Source organism: Bactrocera dorsalis, chromosome 1 (assembly GCF_023373825.1).
Source record: "Bactrocera dorsalis isolate Fly_Bdor chromosome 1, ASM2337382v1, whole genome shotgun sequence".
NCBI classification, from domain to species: domain Eukaryota; kingdom Metazoa; phylum Arthropoda; class Insecta; order Diptera; family Tephritidae; genus Bactrocera; species Bactrocera dorsalis.
This window is the reverse complement of record NC_064303.1, coordinates 114813989-114841687: the sequence shown is the minus strand read 5'-3', so window position 1 is coordinate 114841687 and position 27699 is coordinate 114813989. Positions and strand designations below refer to the sequence as shown.

Genomic DNA, 27699 nt, shown 5'->3' with positions numbered 1-27699 from the left:
TCCTCTCCTCGTCGCCCCCTCGCCTATAAACCAAGAGTTGCCGAGACAAAAGTTGCTGCGTGTAATAAGCGAGTTACAAGATGACGCAGAATTTTATCGAGAGCTGCGTTATGATTATCCCTTACAAATGCTATCGGATCACATACATAAGTATGTACATACATACATTCATTTTATACTTGAAAGGGTGTGCGCAGCTTACATTTGTATATACGTACATACATACATATGTATGTACATAAGTATGTACGAGTATATTTGTAAACAGACGTGAACACAGTTCTTTTCTTCCTTTTAGCAAATTTCACCGGCATTTAGCGGCCGCAGTGCCGGCGGTGTATGACTTTTAGACGGTACATTGAATATGTTTGTTGGTATGTACTTGTTTACACGTTAGCTTATCATAAGTCTAAATGAGCGGTGCTGGGTGCAAGTGCCAAGTGGAAAACCTCGAACAAATCACGTAAGCACATACATATATGTACATACACAAGCCAAGTTAAAATTGAGAGAAAATGACCACAGGAATCGCGACGGTGAAACGCCTATAAATAGAAGCAACAGTGTTCATGTTTATAAATACATATATATGTATGTATGTACATATTTAAATATGCATATAAGTACATACATACATACTTATATGTACATATGTACAGCAATACGTATGAATTAAATGATTTTTCCAAAATTAGGTCAACAAACGCTGTCGTTCTCTAACAGTGAAATACTAGGGCTGTCGGGAAAAGCACCCCAATATATACATACTTATCTACATATCGTCACCTGAAATGCAAAATAACGTATCATCAAAAAATTCGAAATTGAGTGTCTTATTTATTACGCTTCACTACTTCAAATTATATACATAATATTAAATATGTTCAACATTTTCTGGTTCTGCGGTCATATATAAACCAGTTTTAACCAATATTAATATTTTGTTTCACTCATGTTCCATTTTATTCCGTGTTTCATTCATGCCACTGTAATTTTCTGAAAATGTTGTTACGTTAATTTGCATTTCAGGTGACGATATGTGCATATGTCTAATTGCGCATTTTTATTTTGGCATTATGGGTTGTGTTTGATATGTGCACGTTTTGTGTGTCTATAATTGGTTTGATAAGACCCCCAATTACTCACTTATGAGTCATAGCAAGCAAATCGTCTGACATGCACTTCTTGACTACTCAGGTTCTTTTGTTATTTTGCCAATTTCACTTTCACATGTATACATATGTATGTATGTAAAAACATACTATCTACATACATATGTATGTATGTATGTCATTTTTGTAGATAAGAAAGCGAAGTGACAATTAACTGCTATTTTTTCAGAGGTTAAGCAATTGCACATCAATTCTTCGGAAACACTTTGGACTATGTTTGTTTATTTTGGAAGCACGTACACACATACATACATACATTGTATATTATACTTATGCCCAGATAACTTAATTTAAATTGAACGCAACCGAGCAATTCTCTATTAAAATTTCGTCAGCCTGCAAGCTGTTTTGGTAAAATTTTGCTGGGTGAAAACACTTAATGCTTACCGCATTTATACAAACATATGTATGTATGTATGTATATATGAATGTACATAATTTATTTATGAATGTGTGTACATATGTACATATAAATACATGTACACAATTTATATTTTTCGTATTTGCTGTTATCAATTATGTTGAGTTAGTACGTTCTTTAACACATTTAAATTTGAAAATCCAAAGCTATGTATGTATTAAATTAAAATTTGCCGTATTCAATGTGTTATTGTAGTTATTATTTTTCTCTTTTATAGACCAAAATCAGTATTCCACTTGGGATCAATAGGTAGATCCCATTATGAAAAATATATCAAAATATAACTGTGAGATCGATCTTTCATTAAGTTTTTTTTTGCTTTGTTGAATTCTCTAAATGTGAATTTCGGGACCACTACTATTTTCTAATCTAACTCCATTAATTGTATAGTTATTCTTACTAAACTTTTAACAGTTTCAGATCTACTAAAGGTTCGGTAGATAAGGACGACATTCGATGTCGATGAACTTCAGAAACAAGGTCTTAATTGATAAATTTATTGTGGAAAAAATGTTATCGCACAATGGACTTGATACATACATATGGGTATAAATACGCCTTTACATACTCTTTCGTACACCAAATCACACAATTTTGCTGAGCACCACTCGACCTTAATATTGCCAAATCATAAAAACCTTCAAGTGAGCAATGAACTCCGCCGCGACAAGTTTATATCAAGAAAAAGTTCTAAAATTGCATACATATGTGCATACATTAGGGAGTCCGTTATTTCTCAGTTTCAGTGTTTGAAAAACAATTATTCAACTTATACAAGCTCTAAATTTTCGATTTAAACTGTGGCTAAATCACTTTTCTTTTCATCTTTTGCATTAGGCAAGCAAAGCTACGACTTCGAAAAAAAGATATTCTAATACAAAATTTACAAGTGCTTTAAAATTCTATGTATTCCTTGACTACCAAATCACATCACATCAGGCAAGTGAATCACCTAAGCACTGGAAAGGTGCCTGCTTTTCTTATATAGAGACAGCTAGCCGCCAGCTACCGTGAAGTCACCTTGTGACTTTCAAATCACTTCGCGGCATGAGCATCACTCTCGCACTGGCCAGGCAGTTTGCCTGCTTTTCTCATATAGAACCCGCTACCGTGAACACACCTTGTGACTTTAAAATCACTTCACTTCGCGGCGTAAGCATCACTGTCGCACTGGCCAGTTACTTTGCCTGCTTTTCTTATATAGAGCCAGCTACCGTGAAGTCACCTTGTGACTTTCAAATCATTTCACTTCGCGGCATGAGCATCACACTCGCATTGGCCATGCACTTTGTCTGCTTTTCTTACATAGAGCCAGCTAGCCGCCAGCTACCGTGAAGTCACCTTGTGACTTTCAAATCACTTCACTTCGCGGCATGAGCATCACTCTCGCACTGGCCAGGCAGTTTGCCTGCTTTTCTTATATAGAACCAGCTACCGTGAAGTCACCTTGTGACTTTCAAATCACTTCACTTCGCGGCATGAGCATCACACTCGCACTGTCCAGGCAGTTTGTCTGCTTTTCTTACATAGTGCCAGCCACTCAAAAATCACTTCACTTCGCGGCATGAGCATCACTCTCATACTGCATTTCTTATGTAGAGCCAGCTACCGTGAAGTCACATTGTGACTTTCAAATCATTTCACTTCGCGGCATGAGCATCACACTCGCATTGGCCATGCACTTTGTCTGCTTTTCTTACATAGAGCCAGCCAGCCGCCAGCTACCGTGAAGTCACCTTGTGACTTTCAAATAACATCACTTCGCGGCATGAGCATCACTCTTGCACTGGCGAGGCACTTTGCCTGCTTTTCTTGTATAGAGCCAGCTACCGTGAAATCACCTTGTGACTTTCAAATCACATCACTTCGCGGCATGAGCATCACTCTTGCACTGGCGAGGCACTTTGCCTGCTTTTCTTGTATAGAGCCAGCTACCGTGAAGTCACCTTGTTACTTTCAAATCACATCACTTCGCGGCATGAGCATCACTCTTGCACTGGCGAGGCACTTTGCCTGCTTTTCTTGTATAGAGCCAGCTACCGTGAAGTCACCTTGTGACTTTCAAATCACTTCACTTCGCGGCATGAGCATCACTCTCGTACTGGCCAGTTACTTAAACTGCTTTTCTTATGTAGAGCCAGCTTGCCGCCAGCTACCGTGAAGTCACCTTGTGACTTTCAAATCACTTCATTTCGCGGCATGAGCATCTCTCTCTCAGTTGGCAGCCAGCCAGAAAGTAGTTTTCATAAACTTAACTAGCTTACCCACGGACGATATAATGTGGAAACTTTATTACGTAGGCAAAGGAAATAATTTCAAAAATATTTGATCAGACTGAAAGTTATGTTGACTGGTTACACTCCGTTGGATCGTCATGTTGGCTACTCGGTTGTAGAGCATTGCGCGAACTAAGTGAATTTGCATGGTCGTAGAGGCCATTGGCGCAGTAGTGCTTTGACTGCATAGATACACAAATGGGTGGAAAATTATGATGGAGCGTGTTGGTGCATAGGTAGCAGAAATATTCCTTCAGGCCGGGATTGTACTCTATGCCAGTACCGATCAGGAGGATAAAGAACTGTTATGAGAATTTAGTTTATCTGGTATCTTTCACGGCGGTTAAACCTTTCTGCATTGAATATTTAAATAAACAAAAGAATAATGAAATGTAAACTTTTTTTTTACTGAAATAATGACCTCAATCTGGTCAATGGGAATTTTGTAAAAGCTATTGAAGCTTTGTCTGCGTTATTGTTATTTTAAAAATTATTTTATTAAAATTCTTTTTTTTATTAAGGGGTTAGGGGCAGTCAGAATTTTAATTGCATTTTCGTTAAATGCATTATCTTAAAAATATTCTCTAAAATTTCACGTTGATCCGACGATTAGGTTTTGAGTTATTCGACAAATAACAAAGAGAGCTCGGGCACTTCAAAGCGGTAGTGGTAGAAACTTTAAACGCGTTTTTCTCAAAACTATGAATTTTGAACCGATGGCAACTCAGTAGATTTTAATGAAATTTATACAGCTTTTAGAATACATAAAAAACTCGGGCCTGTTAGAAGCATTTTTATTTTTTCGAAAATTTCGATTTTTTAAGATTTTTAATTAACTGTTGATTTTTTTCCAAAAATTTAGAAAAAAATTTCCTGAGGCCGCCATCAAGAACGTAGCCAGGTAGGTGCAGGGGTGGGCAGCTGAATTTTACCCTTCAATTTGAAAAGCTCTCAAAATATTATGTACATTACCATGCACTACAGCAACGGTGGAGCGTTCATTTAGTACGCTAAGGAGAGTTAAAACTTGGCTTCGGAGCACGATGGGAGAAGGAGGCTATCTGGATTATGTCTGATGAGCGTGCATCGCACATTTGTGAAAGAACATCAACAGCTCATTGAAGAAAAAATCATCAATAAATTTTCAGAAAATCCTAGACGTCTACTACTTGCATAAAAATTTGTAAGTTAAAAAAAAAAAATTGAAATTAATAGCTGCCCAGGCAGGCCCAGGATTATCTATTTATAAAACTATATATAATTTTTGTCCGATTGATTTTAGATGAATCTCCAAGGACTTATGGTTGTCACCGCAAAAAAATACTGAAAATTCTCATTTCTTCGTGCCTCTGACTATCCCTAACCCTTTAATATTTTTTTTATTTCAATATTCATATTGTTACGAATTTACTCCTTGCTAGTTTTACTTTACTGGGTTCGTATCTCTGGATTGACAAATAAAACCACCCTGCAAGACGGAGGTAACAGATTGCACAAACACATTGAAACATTTTCAGCTGTTCACTCACACTGTTACATTTTCTGGAATTTTCAATGGAATGGGAGAATACGTAAGTAAGATAGAGAAAAACTAATACGAATACCCAATATTTCAAGAAGAATAAACGAAAAGCGCAGTTTATTTTGGATTTTAAAGAGGTAAGTTCGCTATTTGATAATATGATATTTTATAATTAATTTCTAATTTATATATATATATTATTAATTTCTTTTATATAGAGAAAACGAAAGAGGTTAACAAGGAGAAAAAGGTAAGCATTGTGAATTTAATGTTGTGTTTATAATTAAAAATTTTAATATTACAGAAATCATTTGGACCATTGGTAAAATTCAAATCTATTGCGTGCAGCAACCAAATAATGGAGTATGTTTTAAATTATTAAAGTTAAATAGTGTATATTTAATTGAAATATTTGTTATAGATTGAGCATTTTATTTTGATTTTATTATTAAATAAAGAGAAATAATAAAAAAACTGAGTTTTATTTAAAAGAATTTAATTTGCTAGAAGTAACAAATGGGTAACAGATAATCTTGTTACTGCTTGTTCTTCCTAACATGCTTATATGTTAAAGGTAACAAACTGATAACCAAAATAATAACACTAACAGATATTCGGGTAACAAATACTTTTTGTTATCCATAACACATGGGTAAGCTAAGCGCTAACAAAATATTTTGTTACCCGTAACATGCTGTGAAGAGATTTGCTAACAAATGTGTGTATTCTGTTAGAACAAGGCAGCATGCGATATTTGCCATTGGTTAGAGCGAGATAACCATTGAACATCAAATAGCTATGTGTTACTTTTTTCCCACTCTCTGAACAAAAGTAACAAATATTTTAACGAATGCAAAAGTGAACAATAACAATTCGCTTACACGTTTGCTAACAGCTACCCGTCTTGCAGGGCAATAACTATTTAATTTAATTCAACAACTCTTTATCTTACAACTCGTCTACACTATAGCAGTTTACTCTTAGCACTGGTTGATTACGTTGGCGCTGCCACGGCTTATATAGCCACGCACTTCTCGCTGATGCCGACGTGTCCTTCTAGAATATTGCGTCTGGAAATTACGAGAACATAATGCTATATGGCGCCAAATGCAGACAGCCGTGGCGCCAGACTCAGCAATTGTTTAAGTAGACAAGCAGACGGCTGCGGCGCCAGATGTCTATTGTTTCGACAAGCAGACAGCCGCGGCACCAGATGTCTACAACAAGACAAATGCTATTCCATATACCTACAGCTATTGTTCATAATAAGGGATGCATATAGCAATACAAATACAACTTAATACTACTTAACAATTGTAACAATATATTGCGAATGACAATAGTTTTATTCGGCAATATAACTGACGAATAATAATTATTGCCTGTGGATATACTACGAAAGATCTATTTAAAAGTAAAAAACGAAGAATGTAAAGTGAAGACACGAACCAGAAAAAAAAAACTTATTATCAGCTGAATTTTGACAACTTGCTCTTTGGAGCTGTTTGGAGCATAATCAAAATCAGACTCACGGTTTGTGGGCATTGTGAAAATTATTATTTTGTTTTACCGCTAAGTAAGCTTCGTTTACTAATGTTCATACTTTTAAATACATAAATAAGACGCATTTTATTCTTCTTTTGGCATTTTTAGTAAACGATGCCGGAACCAAGGAGCCCAATGGCAAGTTTTGCCCAATCAGTGAGCAATATTATCGATGGGCCCGTAACATGGTTCAGAGGTAGGCTTTCTAGTGAGGTATTGTAAATAATATGAGGAATATAAAGTGTAAAATCTGCATCCATTATTGTACAGCTATGACTTTTTAAATCCTAATTTTGGTTTTGATTGCTTCATTACATAATAACATAACCTCAATTACAAACAAGATGAGCACCCAATTGTTTGTTTACGTTTCATCAAAAATAGATTATTATTGCATTTTACAGAATCTATTGTTGAGCCTAATCAGAAGAAACAACCGTGGTATCATCAACGTTTTCAACGTGTTCCTACAATCGATCAGTGTTACACTGACGATGCTGTTTGCCGTTTTGAAGCCGATCAACAATTTCGCCGGGATCGAATGGTTGAAAATGAAATCGTATCAATTTTACGCCAACGTTTCGAGGATTGTACAATGTATGAAGCGCCCGATCATATTAAAAAATGCAAGCCTATTTTAGAACAATATGAAAAGGCTGCTGAAAATTGGTTTATTAAATGTAAGTACTAAAAACTTATTCATGAACATGAAAATTGACTAATTTTCTAATTGAATTTGTGAAATAATAGATGGGGATTTAGGTGGCTATGCTAATGCTAAAAGTGCATACATGAAGCAGAAACATCGTTTGATCTGGGAGCGTCGCCATGGACAAGTCGGCAGTGGAATGAAAACAGAGGAAGTACCATCTAGTTTTGTTGCGGAGGAAGAGTAAAATAGATTCCAAACGAAAATTATGCATTGAAATTAAAGCAAAATTATGATACTTTTAAGAACAAGACTCATTTGCGTTTTGTCTCTATGCACTCAATACATAGCGTAATGTATACTTTTCTTGCTGTCATGTAGGCACAGTAATTTGAAATCGCTATAACGTGGTGTAATATTATATAATGTCCTTTAATAAAAGTATTGTACAAGATATAAAGCATTTGACATAACACGATATGATAGGAAGTATTTTCGAAAATTACATATTTAACTAAAAATATCCTTTTCTAGTAAAAAATATGTATATTAATAAAGAAAATATAAATCAGTTATTGTAAGATTAAAAAATATTGTAGATTCAGTAGTCCTTTGAGTATTAAGGTAGTGTTTGAAGTGTAGGGTCACTTTATTTTTCTTACAACTTGTATCTAAGTGAAAATGTATAAAATACGCTAATCAAATTTCAACTAAATAATCATAATACAGTTTCAAAAATGTCAGTTGAGTTATCGGAAGGCTAAAATAATTTTATATATAATGTTTTACTTAATATCTAAACAAGCAGCTGCGTAAATGTTAGCTAATAGATACTAATGGTTTATCCATTAGGCTCTTCTTCAATTTGGATAAAGCACTCGATTTTGGATCATTATTTTTTTCACGTTTTATGTTCTTTGCACCTAGTGGTATCATTGTACTGTCATGTAGACGTCTACGAAATAGCTTGTAATACTGAAGGACCTGTGCATTGGCCCAAACTTGTTTTGGATCGAAATCTAATATTCGTAAGGAGTCCAATGATTTCGCGCGTGATAACGCAACATATGCCTGCCCAGCTTCAAATACTTTCGACAGAGACATCTCAACGCAATCCAATGTCAGTCCTTGACTTTTGTGGATTGAAAAAGCCCATGCTAATTTCAAAGGCACTTGTCTACGTGTTATTGTACCACCCGATGCTGTTTTTATAATCCATTTCTCATGACTACAAACGTATTCACGATTATTTTTAAATCGTACTACTGGTAGTCCCTTTTCAAAGCGCACCACAACACCACGGGCTCCATTTACCAGACCAGCAGATATATTAATATTTTTTAGCAGCATTACCTGAGCATTAATTTTTAAATATAGCTGTGAAGTTGCCTGCAATTGTGAGTCCAATTGTTTCACCATATTCGCATCGGAGTCCTCAGACCGAAATAAAATGTTTTCGCCTTCTAAACTTTCAAGCTTTGTTTCATTTATAGATTGCGCGTCGTTTGTGTGTGAACAAAGTTGAGTTGCTAGAATACCACCACCTTCAATCTTTTGTTTAGATGTAGCTCGTAGACGTTTTGTAATTTCTTCATTAATATGCCCAATTCGTATATGATTTAATATATTTACAAATTCTGGATCGGATTGTCTGTGTACTTCTTTCAACTCAAAGACGCACTCTATGCATTTCTCCCAGGCGTTTGATTGGAAGCAAAAACGTTGGGTTGGATTCGAATTGTTTTCATTTTTTACCACAGGCGGTAGTTGTAAGAAATCTCCGCATAATATCAGTTGTATTCCGCCAAAAGGTTTGTCATTTTTACGCACATGTCTTGCAACTGCTTCTATTTTCTAAAATGTTTACAAATATTCTCAGTTATATATATATATAATAAAAATTTGCTTTCAAACCTCAAAATACTGTCCATCCACCATAGATATTTCATCTATAATGAGTCTTTTACATTTCCTCCAAATCTGAGCACTTGCAGCTCGCGAGGCTAATTCAATGCAACGTGTTAGTCCATAGTCACCACCGCCAATACCGGCAAAAGCATGCAAGGTTGTGCCACCTGAATTTGAATAAAAAAATTAAACATAAACAACGTGACAGATAGCTTTTGTTTTCGCTCACCAATCAGACAAGCAGCAACACCTGTAGACGCAGTCGCCATAGTACCGTCTGGTGGTAAAGCTGAAATAATTTTTCGTAACAGGAAACTTTTCCCTGTACCTGCAGAGCCTGTGAAAAACACGTTCTTGCCTGAAGTGCATGCACGTAAAACTTCCAATTGTTCCTCACAAAGTTTCACATTGTCTTCCATTCCTAGCGAAGGTGTACTTTTATCTTGATAAAGCCTTTTCGCTGCTGGTGCATTAGAAGTCACCTTTCCATCACCCATCTTAATATCTTCGAATCGTCGTTTTTTAGCAGCCAGTGGTGATGGCGTTGTCGCAGAGCCACGTCCTAATAAACCAGCCTTTTTCCTAGCCATAATCATCTCTGTTGTTGTTATGGGAGAGACCTCTTCAAAATTACTAGGCTTTCCTGACAACATATGAGCTCTTAACTGTTTTTGAGTAGTAGCCTCATCCTTATGAACTCCACCATTTAATTTTATAAATATCGTGCGGAGAAAATACATTAAGGTGCCAGGTGGCGCATTTGACAAATACATTGAACAGTTTTCAATTTTGAAATTAATTGTCGCTTTGCCTTCCGACATAAATTTCTTATGTACCATCACATCTTTCAGCTTAAATTTTATTGGTTTAGTTTTTTCACCGGCGACTTCAATGAAAAGTTCCCTTACATCATTTCGTATTAAACGTAATGTAGCTGTCTTAAAAACCATTTTTTTCCCTGTCACACCGACTGCATTAGTCCATAAGATATTGACGGCACAAGTCAGGACTGCATCATTTAGATCCATTTTTATTAAACTTAAGATTTTGGACGGATGGAAAACTTTTTAGACGATGTTTCCTAAAATGAAATGTTAAAACCCGCCAAAACTGCTGACCTTGTTTTTTAACTTCTTCTTCTAGCTAAACATTCACAATTATTTTTTTATGTTGCCAGTAGACAAAAATATTTGTATCTTTTAAATTAATAGATTTCATCTGATAATGTGAATTCAATATAGCCATTATTTCATATCACATTTTCTGCTTATGAGAGCATTATATAGTTAAAATTGTTCTTCATTTGCATGAAAATAAAAACCTAATAACATGAAAAACTTTGGTTAAAAATTAAATACCTGAAACATATTTGCCATATCCATTATCCAGTTCATTCAATTGGATCCATAATGTCAAAATCAGCTGTTTTTTTATATGATTCAAAAAATACGTTTTTAGTGATAACTGAATAGAAAAGATTGTAAATAATACATAATCATCGAAATGTAAACAAAAAATTAGTGAAAAAATCAAAAAGCAACTGATTTTGACATTATGGATACAAACACTTCTTTCGTAAGAGGAAGCACGCTCCGTATCGACACAAGCTTCTATAATTGAGTCATGGTTATATATATACTTACATATACCTTCTCTGGTCATACCATGCTTTACATATTTTATATTCTCTGGTTATATTTTAATAAATACTTTCATACTCCCACTCAACGAACTAATGTTAGAGAACGTGAGTATGTATGTTCTCTGCTGATACTTTCTGTCAGTTTCTCTGTTGCCAACAATGGTCGGTAGTGCATGATGGCGGCGCCCAATGTATCTGCGAGATACGAAGTCTGATTGTCGTGGTCTATCCGAATGGTGTCGCCGCTAACGTTGCTGTCACAGAGTCGTAGATAACGCCGTATTGTTGTTCTGTTTATTTCGTTGAAGAAGGTAGTGTGCGTCGCGTATTTCGCAAAACATTTTAAAGATAAACGAATATTTCATTGACGTGAAAGGCAAGAATCGTTTAAAGAAACTTGTCAAGTGAATTAAAATAAAGGTTTTTAAGTGCTTGTTGTACACATATGCATAAGACGGATATAATTAAAAATGTAAAGTCGAAAGTCATCGAGAGCATTGATTAATTTGGAAATCGCAAAATATAAAAATGGTGATAAATACATACGTAACATGGTATCGGCGAAATGTGAAGTGCTGCGAATACTAAAAACTACGTACAGAACATGTTGAAGTTTACATTACATACTTATGCTAAAGTGGATTAAATAATGTATAGAAAAATGTGATAAGTAAAATAATGCGAAAAATATTTGTAGTATATACGGATGTGTGTTTAGAGTGAGCAAATGAAATCTTTGGCAATATTTTACACACTTAAGTGCCAGACGTACATCGGCGGAAACAAACACAAATGCGACAGTAAATAAAAATTAATAAAAAAATAGGAAAAAAACAAATGCAAAAAACATACATGTGTATGTATACATTATTAAAAAAAGGTTTTGGAATATCAACCAGCCAGTTGTAGATGACAGGGTGTTTAAAATTGCGACTTGGTCGCCTAATTTGTTTGCGCTTTCTCCTCATGTAGCGCCGCCCCTCCCTTTCGCTGAATGTTTTGTCAGTATTTTCGGCTAGTGTCGACAAACAGACGAGACATATGTCTGCCTTTGCGTCTCCAATATAATTGTGTACATATACAGTATACTCTCGAAAAGTAAATCGATTGGTATTTTGGGTAATTTACTTTTTCGAATAATTTACTTTTCCAAATATATACATAAATTATCTGTTTTTATAATATTAAATGCATTTTTAAACTTAAAAAATTCATTCATTTATTTGCTTCAATAAAACATATGGATTTACATGAAAAACATATGTATTTATTATGAAGAGAAAAAATTTTGAATATTCTTTTGTTTTTTTTCTTTTGCAATATATTTTCTGACCATTTACATATGTACATATCTCAAAGTTTATTTACTAAACAGACGCGATAAACAAGAGAGTAAGTGTTTTTGCAACATCGTAAAAAACGCTGCTTGCTTCGTTTCGAATTTTTTATCACATTCTCTGAAAAGTAAATTAAAAAATTTACTTTTTCGAGGTGCATGTGTAATCTTAAAGGTGATTTACTTTTCCGCGATTATTTACTTTCTGAGAATTTACTTTTCGAGAGTATACTGTAATTGTATATACTTTTTCTTGTATTTTCTAATCAGAAAAGCAGCAAATAAACAAAGTGCAAGAACAACAACTAGGAGACAAAGCAGAAAAGAACCGAACGCAACGAAAATTCGACTGAGAGAGTAAAACACGCGCAAGTTAGCAACGCGGCCACTGTTGCCGATTCCGTCCCCAATCGGCCCCAATCAAGCCAACTTATTAGGCATTCAGCCGCACAGCATCGCAGCCACTGCTTCGCTCTTTGGGGCCACTCAAATAATTCGTATCGGTATACATTATCGCGCTCTCTCGGTAGTACAAAACTGGCAAAAGAGTGTTCGGAACGAGTGAAATAAAGAATAGAAAGAAAATAAAAAGAGAGCAGCAGAAGTAGCAGAATCCAGTTGGATTTTTGACATTTCAGCCTCAGAGCGCCACAATTTGGTCATCAGTCGAACGGTCAGTCGCGAGGTCGTTTGTTCAGCGTATTATTTTGCATGCGCATATTTTCTAAATACACTCAACCGTATAAACGCATAAATTTTTACTCACACATACATATACATATGTTCATATGTATGGATGTATGCGCATATGAATATAACTATTTGTGGAGATATGTACGTCGCACCAATAAGTGAAATGTGCAGTGATTGCGAATTTGCAGTGCATGTGAAGATGTCATATAATGTTTTCAGAAATTTCTAAAAGTTAGTGTTTTGAATAGTAAAGCATCCCAGTGGTAAATACAAAATTTGTATATTATGTGAAAAGGTTGCTCAAAGCAGCAAATAATAATATAAATAAATAAAAGGAGTAAAATAAAATATCAAATCAAAATAAAGACATGAGGATTAAAGAAATATTTCTAATTTTGCTGTGCCTGTGAGTTTAAAAATAGGCACAGTTTTTTAATTATTTGTTTTTATTTAGTTGTCAGCGCTGCTTTGAAATTTAGTCGCTGCCAAAAACCGGGCTGTTTGTAAAGTGCCCAAACAAGCAAATTAAAACGAAAGTTGCAAAAGCACAGAAAAGCAGGGGGTGGAAGAGAGTGTCAGTGGTGGCGAAGCGGTCTTGGTGCTGTATGTCGCATTTACGAATGAAAATGACTGACTACGAAAATGCCGTCGGAATTGTATGCGAAAATAATTAAAGCAGTGAAAAAATAGAAATAATATAAAGGAAATTTGGTGTATACAAATTTTCCAAATATAGCAAAATAGTATTAAAAGGCATATAATTAATGAAATAAAAGAAATATAGTATAATAAAATATTAAACTTGTGCCACTGCATGATGTGCCAAAGTGTAAACAAATCAATTCAAATTGTACAAGTGGAGAAGAGTGCGATTAAAGTCGAAATTTTTGAATGTGAACATCTGTAAACAAGTTAAAGTCGGTAAATTGGACTGTTCTGTTGGTGTGCGACTTGAAGTTACACAAATTTTTATTAGTCTCTGAGACTGCCGCTTCAGCACTACCTTCGTAAGAAGGAAGTGTTCAAAAACGGATAATAAAAAAAATGACTGAATACGTTACGCCCAATATTCACACAGTGCTCAAAAAGTATCAGACAAGTGCACCAAAAAGTTTGCAGGGACCTGGTCATGCGTTACCCGTTGCTGGCTGCCAGACCGGCCCCAATTGCCCGCTTGATGCCACTTTGACTGGCGTGAGTGGCAGCGGTGGCAACCACACAGACCTAAACACTGGTGGCGTTCGTAATGTTTGTTCTGGGCATCTGTCGGTTGGGAATTTGCCATCAAACGGTTCCTCTAGTAGTGTCCACAAAATATCGTCTACCTGCCCGCAAATAGTATCATCACAATCTTGCTTGAATTCACCAAATGCGGGTTCCGCCTTGCCACCGGTCGCACCGCTGATTAAAAAAGAAGTTCTCAGCTCACCCGAACCACATGAACTGGGAGAAATATTGCCATCGCAATCATTGCCACTTCCGTTGTCGATGTCGTCACAAACAACGCAACCTCAATCCCAAACAGTTCCTTCTCAGCCTCCTGTTACCACAGTTAAAATTATACCACCCCCACCACCGGAGTTGTCACAACCCATCTTTACCGCACCAGACTCGGGCTCTGGTGTATTATACGAAACGCGATTGGAAGGAAAAACTATTGGCTGTTTCTCGCTAGGTGGAGAAATGCGTTTGTGTCTGCCTCAGTTTCTAAACAATGTACTAGCCGATTTTACACTTGATCAAATAAATCGCATATTTGATGAATTGGGCATCTATTGTTCTCAATGTTCACCTGATCAACTGTTAGAATTCAAAGCAGCAAAAATTTTGCCTACGGATGTGAAGGCGTCCGGTTTGATAACACGCACTGATGCAGAGCGTTTGTGCGCAGCACTTTTACATCGGGTAGATCGAAATAATTACATTAGCGATGACGACATCCCGAAAGGTGCCATTTCCTTCAAAGTATATCACCGCTGTTTCGGGAAATGTGATGGTATCTGCACACCCGAACTTTACTCATACACAAAGCCAACTTGCATCATGTGTCTGGAATGTAAGGGATGGTTTTCACCACAGAAGTTTGTGGGCCATGTTCATCGGGAAGTCGAAAATCGAACATGCCATTGGGGCTTCGATTCACGCAATTGGCATGACTATTTACATGTTGCTTTAGATGTCGAAAATCGAGAAAAGTATCAGAAGATTTTGGATGAGCTGAAGGAGGTTGAGATCAAGGAAGCGCTAAAGGCACAAAATGAAATACTCTACATGAAACGAAAGGTAACTAACGAAATTTACAATAGATCCAATGTGATAAATCTGCATTTATTTGTATTTGTAATTGTATACCTTGAATAACTAGCAAACTGAATTGATCAGGCAGGGACGGTATTAGATGAGGACAGTAACCACAAATAAAGGAGGGAAACGGATTGAATTGAGCTTGTTAGTTGTGATAATTGTTCTAGATTCAGTCTGAAATAAATAAATGGCATAAGAATGTCTTTAAAGCCTCAGATATCAACCGAATGAACCACTTACTCATGCTGAATGTTTACCAGCCAGCAAAACTTTAGCTTTAGTTAATCGACTCATACTATAGTACACACACGTCTGCGAATGAACTTACTCACATACATAAGTATATGAAAACATATATACTTACGTATGTGTATTTGTAATATAAGCACGAATATTATTAACCGGTTTTTAGGCGAGACTGTGTCGGTTCACTTTGTTCCGAGTTCTGCATTATTATTGTTGTTGTTTGCGTGAAAATCATGTGTGCGTGCACAAGCGCAAACGGTCAAAATAAAAAATTTCGCAAATGGAGAAAAAACAATTAAGTACTCGTACCTACACCAATAGTGTATGAATAAAAAGAAAATAGTAGAAAAACAGCAACAGACGGGTAATCTCGACAATAAAAAAAGTTGTGAAGATAAACTTGAAATACCGACGTATGGTCGAGCGTCTTTGGACATGCTGACTACATATACACATAAGAAAATACATGCAAACAAAATTTCTCGCAAACATACATAAATATGTGTAGGTCGGGGAGACTGCCGATGAAGCTAGCAAACCCCACATAAATGCATGTACAGTAGACACTAGATTAAGGCTCACTGAGCTTGAGCCATTGGAGACCAAAAGAGACGCGCAAAACGTGCGAAACACCATTGACGGCGACTACCAGACTGTCGGCCAACGGAGACACGTTTTCAAACTTAAACTCAATTGTTGTTTATTTTTGCGATTTTTTTTGTCTCAACGGCCGTAATTCTTTTTCGAGCGCTGACAGTGACTTCCACTGGGTTTTATTGCCACACTTTAACCGTCAGTATGGCAATCAGTCGGTCGTTCGGTCCAATGCACTGTACGGCAATTCGCGTATTTCGTTGAAGCGATTACTTTTGTACAGGTTGTGCATTCGCTGTGTTAACGTTCGTATCGGACCGCCAAGTTTAGTGCTTTTGTTTTGTGAGAATACTTTGCATGCTCTGGATTTTTTATTTGATTTCGAATCCACATTTACTTTGCTACAAAAAGTCGAGAGTATTTTCGTTTTTGCAACGCAAACCAGTCTTATTTGAGAGCTACCTAGGCCGAAGCGAGTTTTGTATAAAAATAACTGAATTTTTTTGTTAAGTTCTAATTACAGACACTTACAGTTTAATGAATTCATACTCATCAGGTTGAAGATATTATATACATAGATCGCTTGATTTCATCCAATCATTGATTTAACCATTTCCAATTTGATAAGTCTAATTGGCTACCAATTGGTGTTTCCCCGATAAATTCGGGTACAATTCTCTGTGTTTCCCTGATAAGTTCGTTCTGTTGAAAAGTGAAATATTAATGTAATTTAAATTAAACAGAAGGAAGAACGATGTTGAAGAGTAGTTGTTACAAACTACTGAAATTCGTTTTAAAGTGAGGTTATGTTAAATTCTCGTAATCTCATTAGGTTTTGACAAACAAAATCAAAATCAATGTAACTACACCTGCAAGTGCCAGGGATAAATGGTTGGCAGCAGAAAACAAACTCCCAATGCAGGTGGACTTTAGCGTGATTTGTTCTTAATCCACCGCATCTACTTGCTCTGTTGATGTTAATGGAGTAAAGTCACTCCTCTTGTTAATGCATGTCTGTATGTGCATTTGTGTTTGCTTTTATTGAGCTCGTGCTGCAGTTTACTGCATTATACCCAGCACAGGCCAGCATATCCGACCTTATTGTTCACATCGGACCACTAATTATACAGTTAGTAAATGAAGTGCATCTGTTAAGGGTATTGCAGCTTCGGTGCAGCCGAAATTTACGTTTTGTTCTTTTTTAATGTTCAGTCTGCAAGCAGTAACGGGTCTTCATGGCTACAAGTGCCAGAGACACGCCGAACGATTAAACAGGTGTGGTTTCATGCCGATACTTGGTACTCACATTGAAGAGTAAGTCTACATATACATACATACATATGTATGTATACTGTGCTGAAAAAGTATGCCAACAAATTTGGTTGTCTGCTAGAGTTGTAGCTTAATCGTCCGCTTGTGTATGTTTCGTCGAATTTTCGCCTAATAATTCGCATCATTCCAGTTAAACTGACCCATTATTGACCCTTTCAGCCATTTGAGACAATTGTTGTGTCTGGTGGGAACGTTTTTTACCGAAACAAATGTTTTATGTAGGTTTTAAGGTACTTATTCTCCAAGTTCAAGAAGTTTGAACCATGTTTCGATATCTTTGAGTTTTTATGAATATTATCTTGAAAATATCGTCTTACGACAAGTTGCATATTTCGAAAGGCAATGTTATATGTTAATGAACCTTTTACTTCTATATTATTATGTTTCCTTCCGAAGACTAAAAAGACGGATTGCAGTCGCTGTGATAAGTTGGAATCATTTTTGGAATATCTGCGAAGCTTTTGCTTTCGGTTTTCTCTCAATAAGAATCGAGTAAATTCATGGGCTAACTACTTTCGTAATTATGCGTCGTTCATTTTGTTTCATAGCATCCATCATTGGAAGGCAACTTCCTAGATTGCTTAAATTTTCGGATGAAGATTGTTAATAATTAAAAAATGAATGCAGTGCAAATTTTTGGGTTGTTTAAAGTCGACTGGTATCAAAGAACTCGATAAAAGTGAGGTTACTTTCCGATAATCTTCGGGTTTGGTTGAACATGCCTTACATATTTTTATTGATTTCACTCGTGATATTGTTGTGATGTTATTCGCATGCTCCTCAGGTACCAACCATTAAGAGGCTAATAAAATAGCCATACGTGTTGAAACAGAAATCGAACAACGAATATTTACTAAAACAATAAACTCTACCCGACTAATATTATTATGGCGAGGAATTCACAAATATTGCAAAAAATATTCATGTAGGTGTATTCATATACGGTATGTGTGTGTATATACACATATGTACATATGTACACATTTGAGCAACTTTGCATGATTAGCGCGTGAAGATTGAATATATGTTGGGTGACCACACACACTGAAGTGCAAAAACATTACTTCGACGCCAAAACTGATAAGAAATAAAAACAATGAAAATAGTATAAAGGCACACGTAGACCACCCATGTAGATTTGTTATATCTGAAAAACAAAAGCGTTTTGGATTGAACTTATTATCGAAAAATATTTATGGATCGTATAAGGTCTTTAACTGGCGCTGAATTATAACTAATCTAAATGTAATTTTTGTGCAAAATGTCGAAATGCAAATTCATATATGTATGTACATATTTAAATAAACATATACTGTGAAATATATGTATGTATGTACATGCATATGAGTGAGTGCAATTCATGTACATATTAACAAAAGTTTAATAATAAACACCTATAGATAAGATAGAAGTAGTGCCAAAGTAGACGAGCAATATGGATGGCAAAATGATAGCCAGAATACATGTGAATGCAGAATACTTAAGCAGCAAGAAGTTCGCACACAGTAATTGACACCTAAAATAGTACATTCTTGTAGTGAACCACACTTTAATAATTATTATGACTTATTTTGAAAGAAGAAATGTAGTAGGACAAGAGGCTAAGTTGTTTTTGAATTTCTTAATTTTATTCCTGTTGTTAGCGTATAAGCATCTAGAAATATTGTAATTAAGATGGGCTTGTAAAGATTGTGATATACGACTCAATTAGTTTTGTATCCTTGACAAGAACTTTAACCTATTTCATCTCATCTTCTTCCTTACCGCTATGTGATACTTGTATTCTCAATAATGTATTCTGAAGAAAAATATATGTAAATATACAAATTCATATTAAAATTTTGTTCACGGTTTGCTTTGTCATCTAAAAAGACATCTACAAACATGGGTATGTATTATACATATGTATGTATGTATAGTGCATACATATGAAGTTAGCTTGACCCCCATTTGGGGTTTCCTAAACACAAAATCAATGAGCGAATAATTAACGCCGAATAATTAACAGCCAACAAATTGCAAAGTACATACATACTATACCTGTACATTCTTATGCATTTGCATATTATACATACATATGTAAAGATAACAAAGAAATGACATGAACAACTTGCCGATAATATGTGAGCACAGCTGACAGTTTTCACTATTAACATACATACATATGTATATGTACGTATCATAAATGTTTACCCACCAAAGAGCCTTAAATTATATAATATACATTTATATTTTACAGCTAGGAATTCCTGGCTGAAATCACTTGAAAATACCGACATCCGACCTATAGAAATTATAGCAAAATTTATCAATAAGTCTATATACATACATACATATATGTATTATGTACACATGTATATATGTATATACATATGTTCTTTGATGGGTATTTGTATTTATGCATAAGTAGGTACATTAGCATAAAGGTATGTACATATGTATGAAAAGGGGGGGGAGCAAGTAGCCTTTTATTTGTCTGCGCCTGACGCCAAATGCAACTAATTGATGCAAAAGTGCAAAGTTGCTAATACCAGCCAGTCCGCGCCGGTTGGTGTCGTTGTCGCTGTCGCTGTCGGTGTCACTGTCGCCGACAGTAATTAAAGCGCCGCGCACTAGAAATCACAATTGAACGAATGAACATCGAATAACAGCGGCGAGGAAACAATAAAGTGGAATAAGTGTAAATAACAACACAAATGACAACAAAGCAAGTGTCAACATCCATATGCGAAAACACATACACACACTTACATATGTATGTACATACATACATACGTGCGAAATTCATTGATGTGCTGAATATTTGTACGAAAAGTACAAAAATAATACTTGCATTTCATATTCGTGAAGTACGGAAGTACGAAGCAACTGCGATATTCGCTTAGGTGTCAAAATGGCGGCAATTGCTTGAAATTTAACTAAGTGTTTTACTTAGTTATTTATATTTGATCTGTATGCATCTTTATTTATGCTGTTATTTACATACTTATGTTCATATATTTATAAATAAAGCCATTTTGAGAGGTTTTAAGAACTATATATAGAACGGGTGGAGTTTTGATTCCCTTACAAGCCACTAAATTATTAGGGTGAATCTGCGATTGTGAAAACTTGTTTAGTTATATTTGGGTTCATCATATTATATCGTTGCACGATTATTTTGCTCTTAAATTAATTTTAACATTAAAAATAAAAATATTTTTTAAGATTAAACATAAAAAGTGATTAGAAAATGAAAATTCGGACAAACAAACAGAAACCAAGCTAAGGCCCAAAAATTGTGTTGAATATTTCCAATTTCTAAAATACTTTAGGAAGGGAATTTAGCTTATACTATACAAAATGGAAAAAAAATTGACAAGATATATGCATACATTGTATTTAGTGTAAAATTAAACGTTTTGGCAATGTTATTCGCAAGCCAAAAAGTACATCTTCTTTAATCCAGTAACTTGGCTGGCAGATGCAACTGCTCAAAGGTCCTTTACGGATGAGAAGAAAATCAGGAGAAATTGCGGACAAGAAAATGAAACATACTTGTAATACATTAGTATTCATTTGTGAAGAGCAAATGGTAAAAAGCGAAATCGCAAAAATTATAAAATGCATGCTTTGCCTCGTTTTCTCTGTTGATGGTATAGTAGTAGTGCAATGGCGATAAGCTCATGCTACCACGTATGTTGTTGGTATGTAGTCATACAATTGTTCTCGTGTGTGTACATCTATTGCCTTCCTGTTGCATTATTTCCAGGAAAAATTTGCACATCACACCCGACCACTGACGCATATGGGCTCACACGCCACTGAAATGGCATAAAGGACCGTGAACAAACAGCACAAATAACGCTGGTGAATGCAACTCTGCTGTCGTCGATATTATTGTTGACTTTAGCAGTGTCTTAGTTGGAGTAATTGTTGCAGCGACGATGACAACTTTATTCTCAGGGCGCACACTGCGTTAGCGGGGGCGATTAGATCTACTCGGATATTTTGTTTGTGTTGAAAAAGAACCAAATGGATACCATTGCGTATGATTAATTTTTAGTACAGATTTTCCTACAATTATACATTCATATTATTTTTATAATAAAAAATGTTAGCAAATAAGCGGGTTATACCCGTGAATGCATCAAAACAATGCCCTCGCACTGCTTTAGATTGGACTGCTTTAATAGTTCAAAAATAAAATCTGGGGGACTTAGTTATCTAATACCGACCGCCCATTTCTTGTAAAAAACATTTTAGAATTTATTTCGATCGGGTCAAACGACTTGTTATACCTGTCCAGCATATGTATGTACATATATACATACGTACATGCATCGTTCCACGAGTTCGAGCAAGGAACCATTTGGACGTTAAGTATTCAGTTTGTCAGATCAAAATTTAAGAAAAGTCTCCATATAAACAAACACTTTCTCAACTGCGCTGCGAAACGATCGTCTGTTTGTATAAGGTATCGAATATTGCAGCATAGTATTAACTGATATTTCAATTATAATAACAATATAGTAAAGTCAATTAATATAGCCACTTGGTGGACTGGCTGCGAGTTGCAGTTGTAAGCTGAAACTTCACATTTCGCATTCTTACTATATAGTAAGTGGCAACAACAATGCGCCTAATCATTGGCAATAGCAAATAGTATTGAAACAACAACAAAGTCGTTATTTAGTCGGGACTGATAGATAAAAGTAACAGTGATCCATATACTTACGTATGTACATATATATATACATATATGTATGTATTCATACATATGTACGTGTGTGTAGAGGGACTGTATGACTTTCGCACGCAGACATGCTGGCATGCTAGCGTGCTGGAACTTCGGAATGCAGCCTTTGCAGTAAAAAGACGAAACATGATAATCAGTAAAATGCAGTGATCAGTGAAAGGAGCGGTCGCTCGCTGACCGGCGAGTGCAGCTGTACCTCATCTTTGCCCACGATAGTTGCCTTATAACAGCCCCTGAGTGATTATTATTTAGCTAATGATGATGGTGATGCATACATTGATGCATACAGTGCAGTGTTCCATGCAGGCGGCGGCTGCTGGTGCGTCTAATATTACAAGTGCTACTGGTGTTCATATAAATTCCAAAGCTGCTGAGCCACTAGTTGTCAGTTTTGCTAGAGTGATGAGGGAGGTCGAGGCGGCTCCAGCTCCGTTTGTAGTTTTTGCGCTTCAGTGCGCCTTAGAATTATGGCATAAATAAAAAGGCAGCGAGCGACGCTGTACTCGTAGTGGCTGGTAGTGGTTGCAAAATTTGTTTGCGACTGCAGTCAGCAGTTGGTAAGGCAAATAGCAATATCAACAGTGCAATAATTTCAAATCAAATGTAGTTGTGCCGTTTGAATATTAAAGCTTTTACGTTTACGTTCATATAAGTTTAAATGTTTGCTAGGTAGCGTGTTAGCGTGTTGGCGTGTTGGCGTTTAGCTTGGTCTGTACATGCGCAACTGCATTCCATCAAACAAACGTCAACCCAATGCTAGCGACGCTTTTGTTTTCAATTTACTATTGTAATTGTAGCGTTGCTGTGATCGGCACTGTTTGTTGTTGTTGGGAATTTTGAGATGCAATTTGTTCTTAAGTCGCTCAATTGGTTGGAGGAAAGTGGAGCACATGCTCGGCAATTACTCGTCATCATTCCGAAAAAGACAAGCAACTTCGCGCTACGTAACGTAATCGGGTAATGAGTACGATAATACGATAAGGGCAATACTAAATTCAACAGTGTTTATGCGAGTATTATCATTTGTTTCTTAAGTTATTGAATCAAGGACATACATACATACATAGATACATACATACGTACTTATATAGTATATACATACATACATATACAATATGTAAGTTGATTTCGGTGCTAAGATTTAAATCTTGAAAACGACAATGATCACTATGGTGAACTGAAAATGTACTACCCGCAACATACATACACATTAAATTTTAATATTATTTATTCTTTTTTTAATTTTATTTATCCCCACTATATTTTGAGTGTCCATACCAGTCGTATTACGTATCTTTGTTGCATATATAGTATATACAGTATGTCTCATAAATCTTTTCATATGACAACATTTGATGAAGTAAAATGTTCAAAGTGAATTTTTTAAGTAACGCACATATTTATTAAAGAATTTTTTTATAACATAATAATTTTCATTATATTTTTTATTATTTCCGAATCAAAAGCAATTATATTTTTAAAGTATATTAGAAGAAATAAATCAAAAACCAAAAAATGTCTTATTCTGTACTGTCTCAAAATTCTTTTCACATTTCACCACAATTAAAGTTTCAATCAATACACGCGAGCTATTTTATGTTAATATTTGGTGTGACCACCTGCAGCGTCTACTACATATTGTAGCCTCCGTGGCATCGTTGAAATTAGCTTTTTTATGTCATATTCCTGTGGGATCTTCTCCCACTCCTCTTTGATGCACTGTATTAGGGTGCTTTTGTTTGTAGGGCACCGTTTTGCCACTTTTTTTTTCAAATATGCCCATAAGTTTTCAATAGGATTGATGTCTGGGCTTTGCGCAGGAGTATCTAGCACTTTTGAGCAATTATATAGCAACCAAGTCCTGCATATATAAGACTTGTGCTTCGGATCATTGTCTTGGTATAACTTGTAATTCAATTTATTGGGATTGTTTGGATCCACGAACCCAAATTTTTGTACACTTCTTTTTAAATTGCTACGTAAAATGTCTAAATATATTTCTTTTGTCATATTATCCTCAATAATTCTGATTTCACCAACACCTTTGCTACAAATACAACCCCACACCATAACACTCAGCTTTCCAAATTTTACTGTGGGAATAATGTTCTTGTTTTGTAGAGCTGTAAGCGGCTTCCTCCAAACTCTTTGAGGTCCATCGTGGTAGTATAGCATTATTTTCGTCTCATCACAAAACACCACATCGTCCCAGTATTCCATTGGATGTGAAATGTGAGTTAGAGCAAAAGAAAGTCGTTTTTCAACGTTAATTTGTGATAGCAATGGTTTTTTTCTTGCACTTCTTGAACTATATTTGTGTTTTAAGAGAACTCTTCGCACGGTTTCATGGCCTACTTGCACAATATTGCGTTCCTTCAAATCTGCGGCTAACATTCTAAGGCTGCACTGTGGTTTATTGTCAATTTTTTTGATTATTAACCTTTCCATCCTTGGTGTAAGCTTTTTTGGCCTGCCACTGGGTTGTTTTAATTCTAACCGATTTTCTTTTTCTGCGCGATATATAATGTTGTACACTGTCCTAACATTTAAAGAAAACATTTCAGCCAATTCTTTAGCTGATTTACCTTTATGAAAATTATAATAAACTAACTGTATTATATTTTCACTTGTACGATTACCCGGCATTATTGCTAAAATGTTTTCTAACGAATGGTGTGTCGCCAACTACGCGAATTACATGTAACTAAATGTTGCATCAACTCTAAGAGCAGCGGCCATCAAACAATGTCCAAAAACATAGTGTACCGTTAAGTGTCCGGTATTTTTTTTGCGCTTCTCTGAATTGTGAAAACAATTTTGAGACAACGCAAAACATGACGCATTATTGTTTACGTTGTTGGTTTTGTATATGTTACATTCAAATAACTGTTTGTTTTCACATAAACAAGAAATATGTGCCAAGAATGTGCTCAGCTGCAAAAAAAATAATTTAAACCAATAAACAATAATGTTATTTACTTATAAAAAAACAAAATACTTAAATATTGCATTGTGAAAAGAATTATGAGACATACTGTATGTACATTAGTACATGTATTAACATATCGCAAACTTTTATTGTATTGGCGAAAGTGCTTAGCCTTTTTATAATTTGCAAACATTCCCTCATTCATTATCCGAACTTGGTTTAGAGTATAGGCAATTTGAATATCATCTTCACACTCAAGTGTACACATTTTATGTGAATTTTCTTAAATAATACCGTTACAAAGTATCTAATATATTTTTGAGGGAGATTAAGTATTCGTGGAAAAATATATTTGGCCTGATCGAGCATTCTCATACACATGTGTCTCTTAATTTGTTTGTTTCATTTGCATGGCTCGCTTTTGTTTTCTTTTTCATTGCTACCATTGCTGTTGAACGTGTTGTCTCGTTCTAATTTGGCGCATAAAATTTTTACTTGGTTCTTTTTATATACTTATTTCGCCGCAATCCCCTATTTGTATGTATGTATGTTTGAATGTTTCCTTTCATATCTTTGATGCTTTCAATAAATTCATATTTTTTGTCTCCGCCCACTTCAAAGGCCTATGACAATAGTTGGCAGCGATTTTCAATATGCTAATACAACATTGTAAACTATATTCGAATGGAAGGGAACTGCAAATATTGTAGATGCTTGTGAATATAGATATTTAATTATTAACTAAATGCCCTAACAGTTCTCTTTAACTTTGTCTTAAGACATGTTCCATTTATTCTATTTGATTTTTACTCCGTCGACATTTGTCTGTGCGACTGGCAGATCAACTATCTTCTAATTGGTAAAGTTTAGATGCTAATAGGACTATTACGGCATTTCAGACTTAACAGTTTCTTCAAGTATTCTTTTAGCTTTCTTGTGTTAACAATATTTTATTCCTTTTTTTTAATTACATTCATCTCGGAGTCAAAGGGTATAAATAATTCCACCCCATTTTGTAAGGAGCCGTGATCTTTTTTCTGTAACTGTGCGAGAAGTTGTTTAAGGATTTCATGTGTACATTTTTGTTTGTTTGTTTGCATGTATGCATGTGAGTATCGGCGCGCCCCTTTGAATAGCATGGTCATATTATAATTACGCCTGATGCAAATATTGACGAAAGTGCGTAGCTTCTCCTTCTTTTATCTTAATTCATCTGCGATGCCTTATCTCACCCTTTAGCGATACTACAAACTGCGAACACGTGAGCTCTTGAATATTTACTGCATAAAAATATGAATGCACATTCGTAGCTATAAAAACATACATACATACGTATGTATGTAGTAAATATCTATAAGAAAATATTCGACTTGCATGAAGCAGTGTTTAGTGCAAGCAAACAAGGGGCCTTTAATTTAGTCGCACAATCCCCTTTTAATCAGTCGTAGGAATACATACATACTTTAAGCATTATTCTTTGATATACATTTTTAATTCGAAAACCTTTGAGCTTCTTTCATTCACTTTTGGAAAGCTTAAGAATTCTTTTTTATGGTTGCCTATTCTCCCCTTATTGTCAAGGATTTCTATATAAACCTGTGATATTTTTAGGGCGGTAGTTGGATTTTTCCTAGCGCAAATTAAACAACAGAATTGTTGAGTTTTTAACTTTGTTCTCAGGTTTTGCAATTGATAAGCCTTGAATTAATAAAGATTGAGATAACATCTAAACAACTAATATAACTATAATATAAGATAATAACTTATCGAAAGTGTGGAACATATTTGTATATGCAAATATACATACATATGTATATAAAGCTGATAAATCATGACTTCCATTACTTTACATACCATTCTTGAATTTGTAAGCTAATTTTTTCACTACCAATGTATGTTTTCCAGTTGTGGACCAACGGTCGGAATTATCAGGACATCAAACCCCTTCTTTTGCACATTTTTACTAGTCAACTTCGTACTTGGACTATACACTCACTTTGCCACTCTACTTACTCACTGGTTTAGCTCATGCAGGTTTTACGTTCTGCTGAAGTGCACGCACATATGTATGTATGTATGTACATAAATATGTATGTATGTATGTATGTACATTCAACATATTGCATAGCGCATCCGTTTCGACATGTGACTATATACATACATATGTATGTATGCATGTATGCGTGTTTGGAAATAAGCGTGTACGAGTGAGGTGTGAGCTTGAAAATCCTTGAAAGGTTAAAGACTCCTTCGTTAGGACATGCCCTGCAGTGCGAACTCACAAACTTGCTCTATCCATCTGCAACGTCTGCCACTTATCTACTTCTTTCGGGTTGGCTTTTGCTACCCTTTCGTTGCAAAACGTGTTCGTGCGCGCTGAAGTAGTCGGTAA

At 35.4% G+C, this 27699-nt stretch overlaps 3 protein-coding genes and 1 long non-coding RNA gene across 7 annotated transcripts in view; 3 read left to right on the top strand and 1 right to left on the bottom strand.

Annotated features, from left to right (window-relative positions):
* Positions 1 to 3525: 3525 nt before the first annotated feature.
* Positions 3526 to 6060, top strand: LOC125776487 (uncharacterized). Its single transcript, XR_007421750.1, has 5 exons — positions 3526 to 4770; positions 4854 to 5052; positions 5152 to 5528; positions 5610 to 5641; positions 5696 to 6060. It is a non-coding gene; the product is annotated as an uncharacterized LOC125776487 (long non-coding RNA).
* Positions 6061 to 6812: 752 nt separating this feature from the next.
* LOC105229289 (NADH dehydrogenase [ubiquinone] 1 beta subcomplex subunit 10) lies at positions 6813 to 7898 on the top strand. The gene is made up of 4 exons (XM_011209471.4): positions 6813 to 6967; positions 7045 to 7132; positions 7341 to 7616; positions 7687 to 7898. The coding sequence occupies exons 2-4, from the start codon at positions 7051 to 7053 to the stop codon at positions 7830 to 7832; spliced, it is 504 nt and encodes a 167-aa protein (XP_011207773.1). The 5' UTR covers positions 6813 to 6967; positions 7045 to 7050; the 3' UTR covers positions 7833 to 7898.
* Positions 7899 to 7992: 94 nt separating this feature from the next.
* LOC105229290 (ATP-dependent DNA helicase PIF1) lies at positions 7993 to 10640 on the bottom strand. Its single transcript, XM_011209472.4, has 3 exons — positions 9723 to 10640; positions 9500 to 9660; positions 7993 to 9439 (listed from the first exon to the last, which is right to left on the bottom strand). Exons 1-3 carry the CDS (start codon positions 10519 to 10521, stop codon positions 8405 to 8407), a joined length of 1995 nt encoding a protein of 664 aa, XP_011207774.2. The 5' UTR covers positions 10522 to 10640; the 3' UTR covers positions 7993 to 8404.
* Positions 10641 to 11142: 502 nt separating this feature from the next.
* Positions 11143 to 27699, top strand: part of LOC105229291 (ski oncogene) — a 36431-nt gene continuing 19874 nt past the window's right edge. Inside the window, exons 1-2 of one of the 4 annotated variants that reach the window (XM_049447269.1) lie at positions 11143 to 11555; positions 13619 to 23693. In XM_049447269.1, coding sequence (XP_049303226.1) covers positions 14209 to 15525 — 1317 coding nt within the window. In that variant the 5' untranslated portion in view covers positions 11143 to 11555; positions 13619 to 14208 and the 3' untranslated portion in view covers positions 15526 to 23693. Of the gene's footprint in view, positions 11667 to 12711; positions 23694 to 27699 lie in introns of those variants that run through there. The other 3 variants (XM_049447261.1, XM_049447266.1, XM_049447271.1) reach the window with 3 other exon arrangements.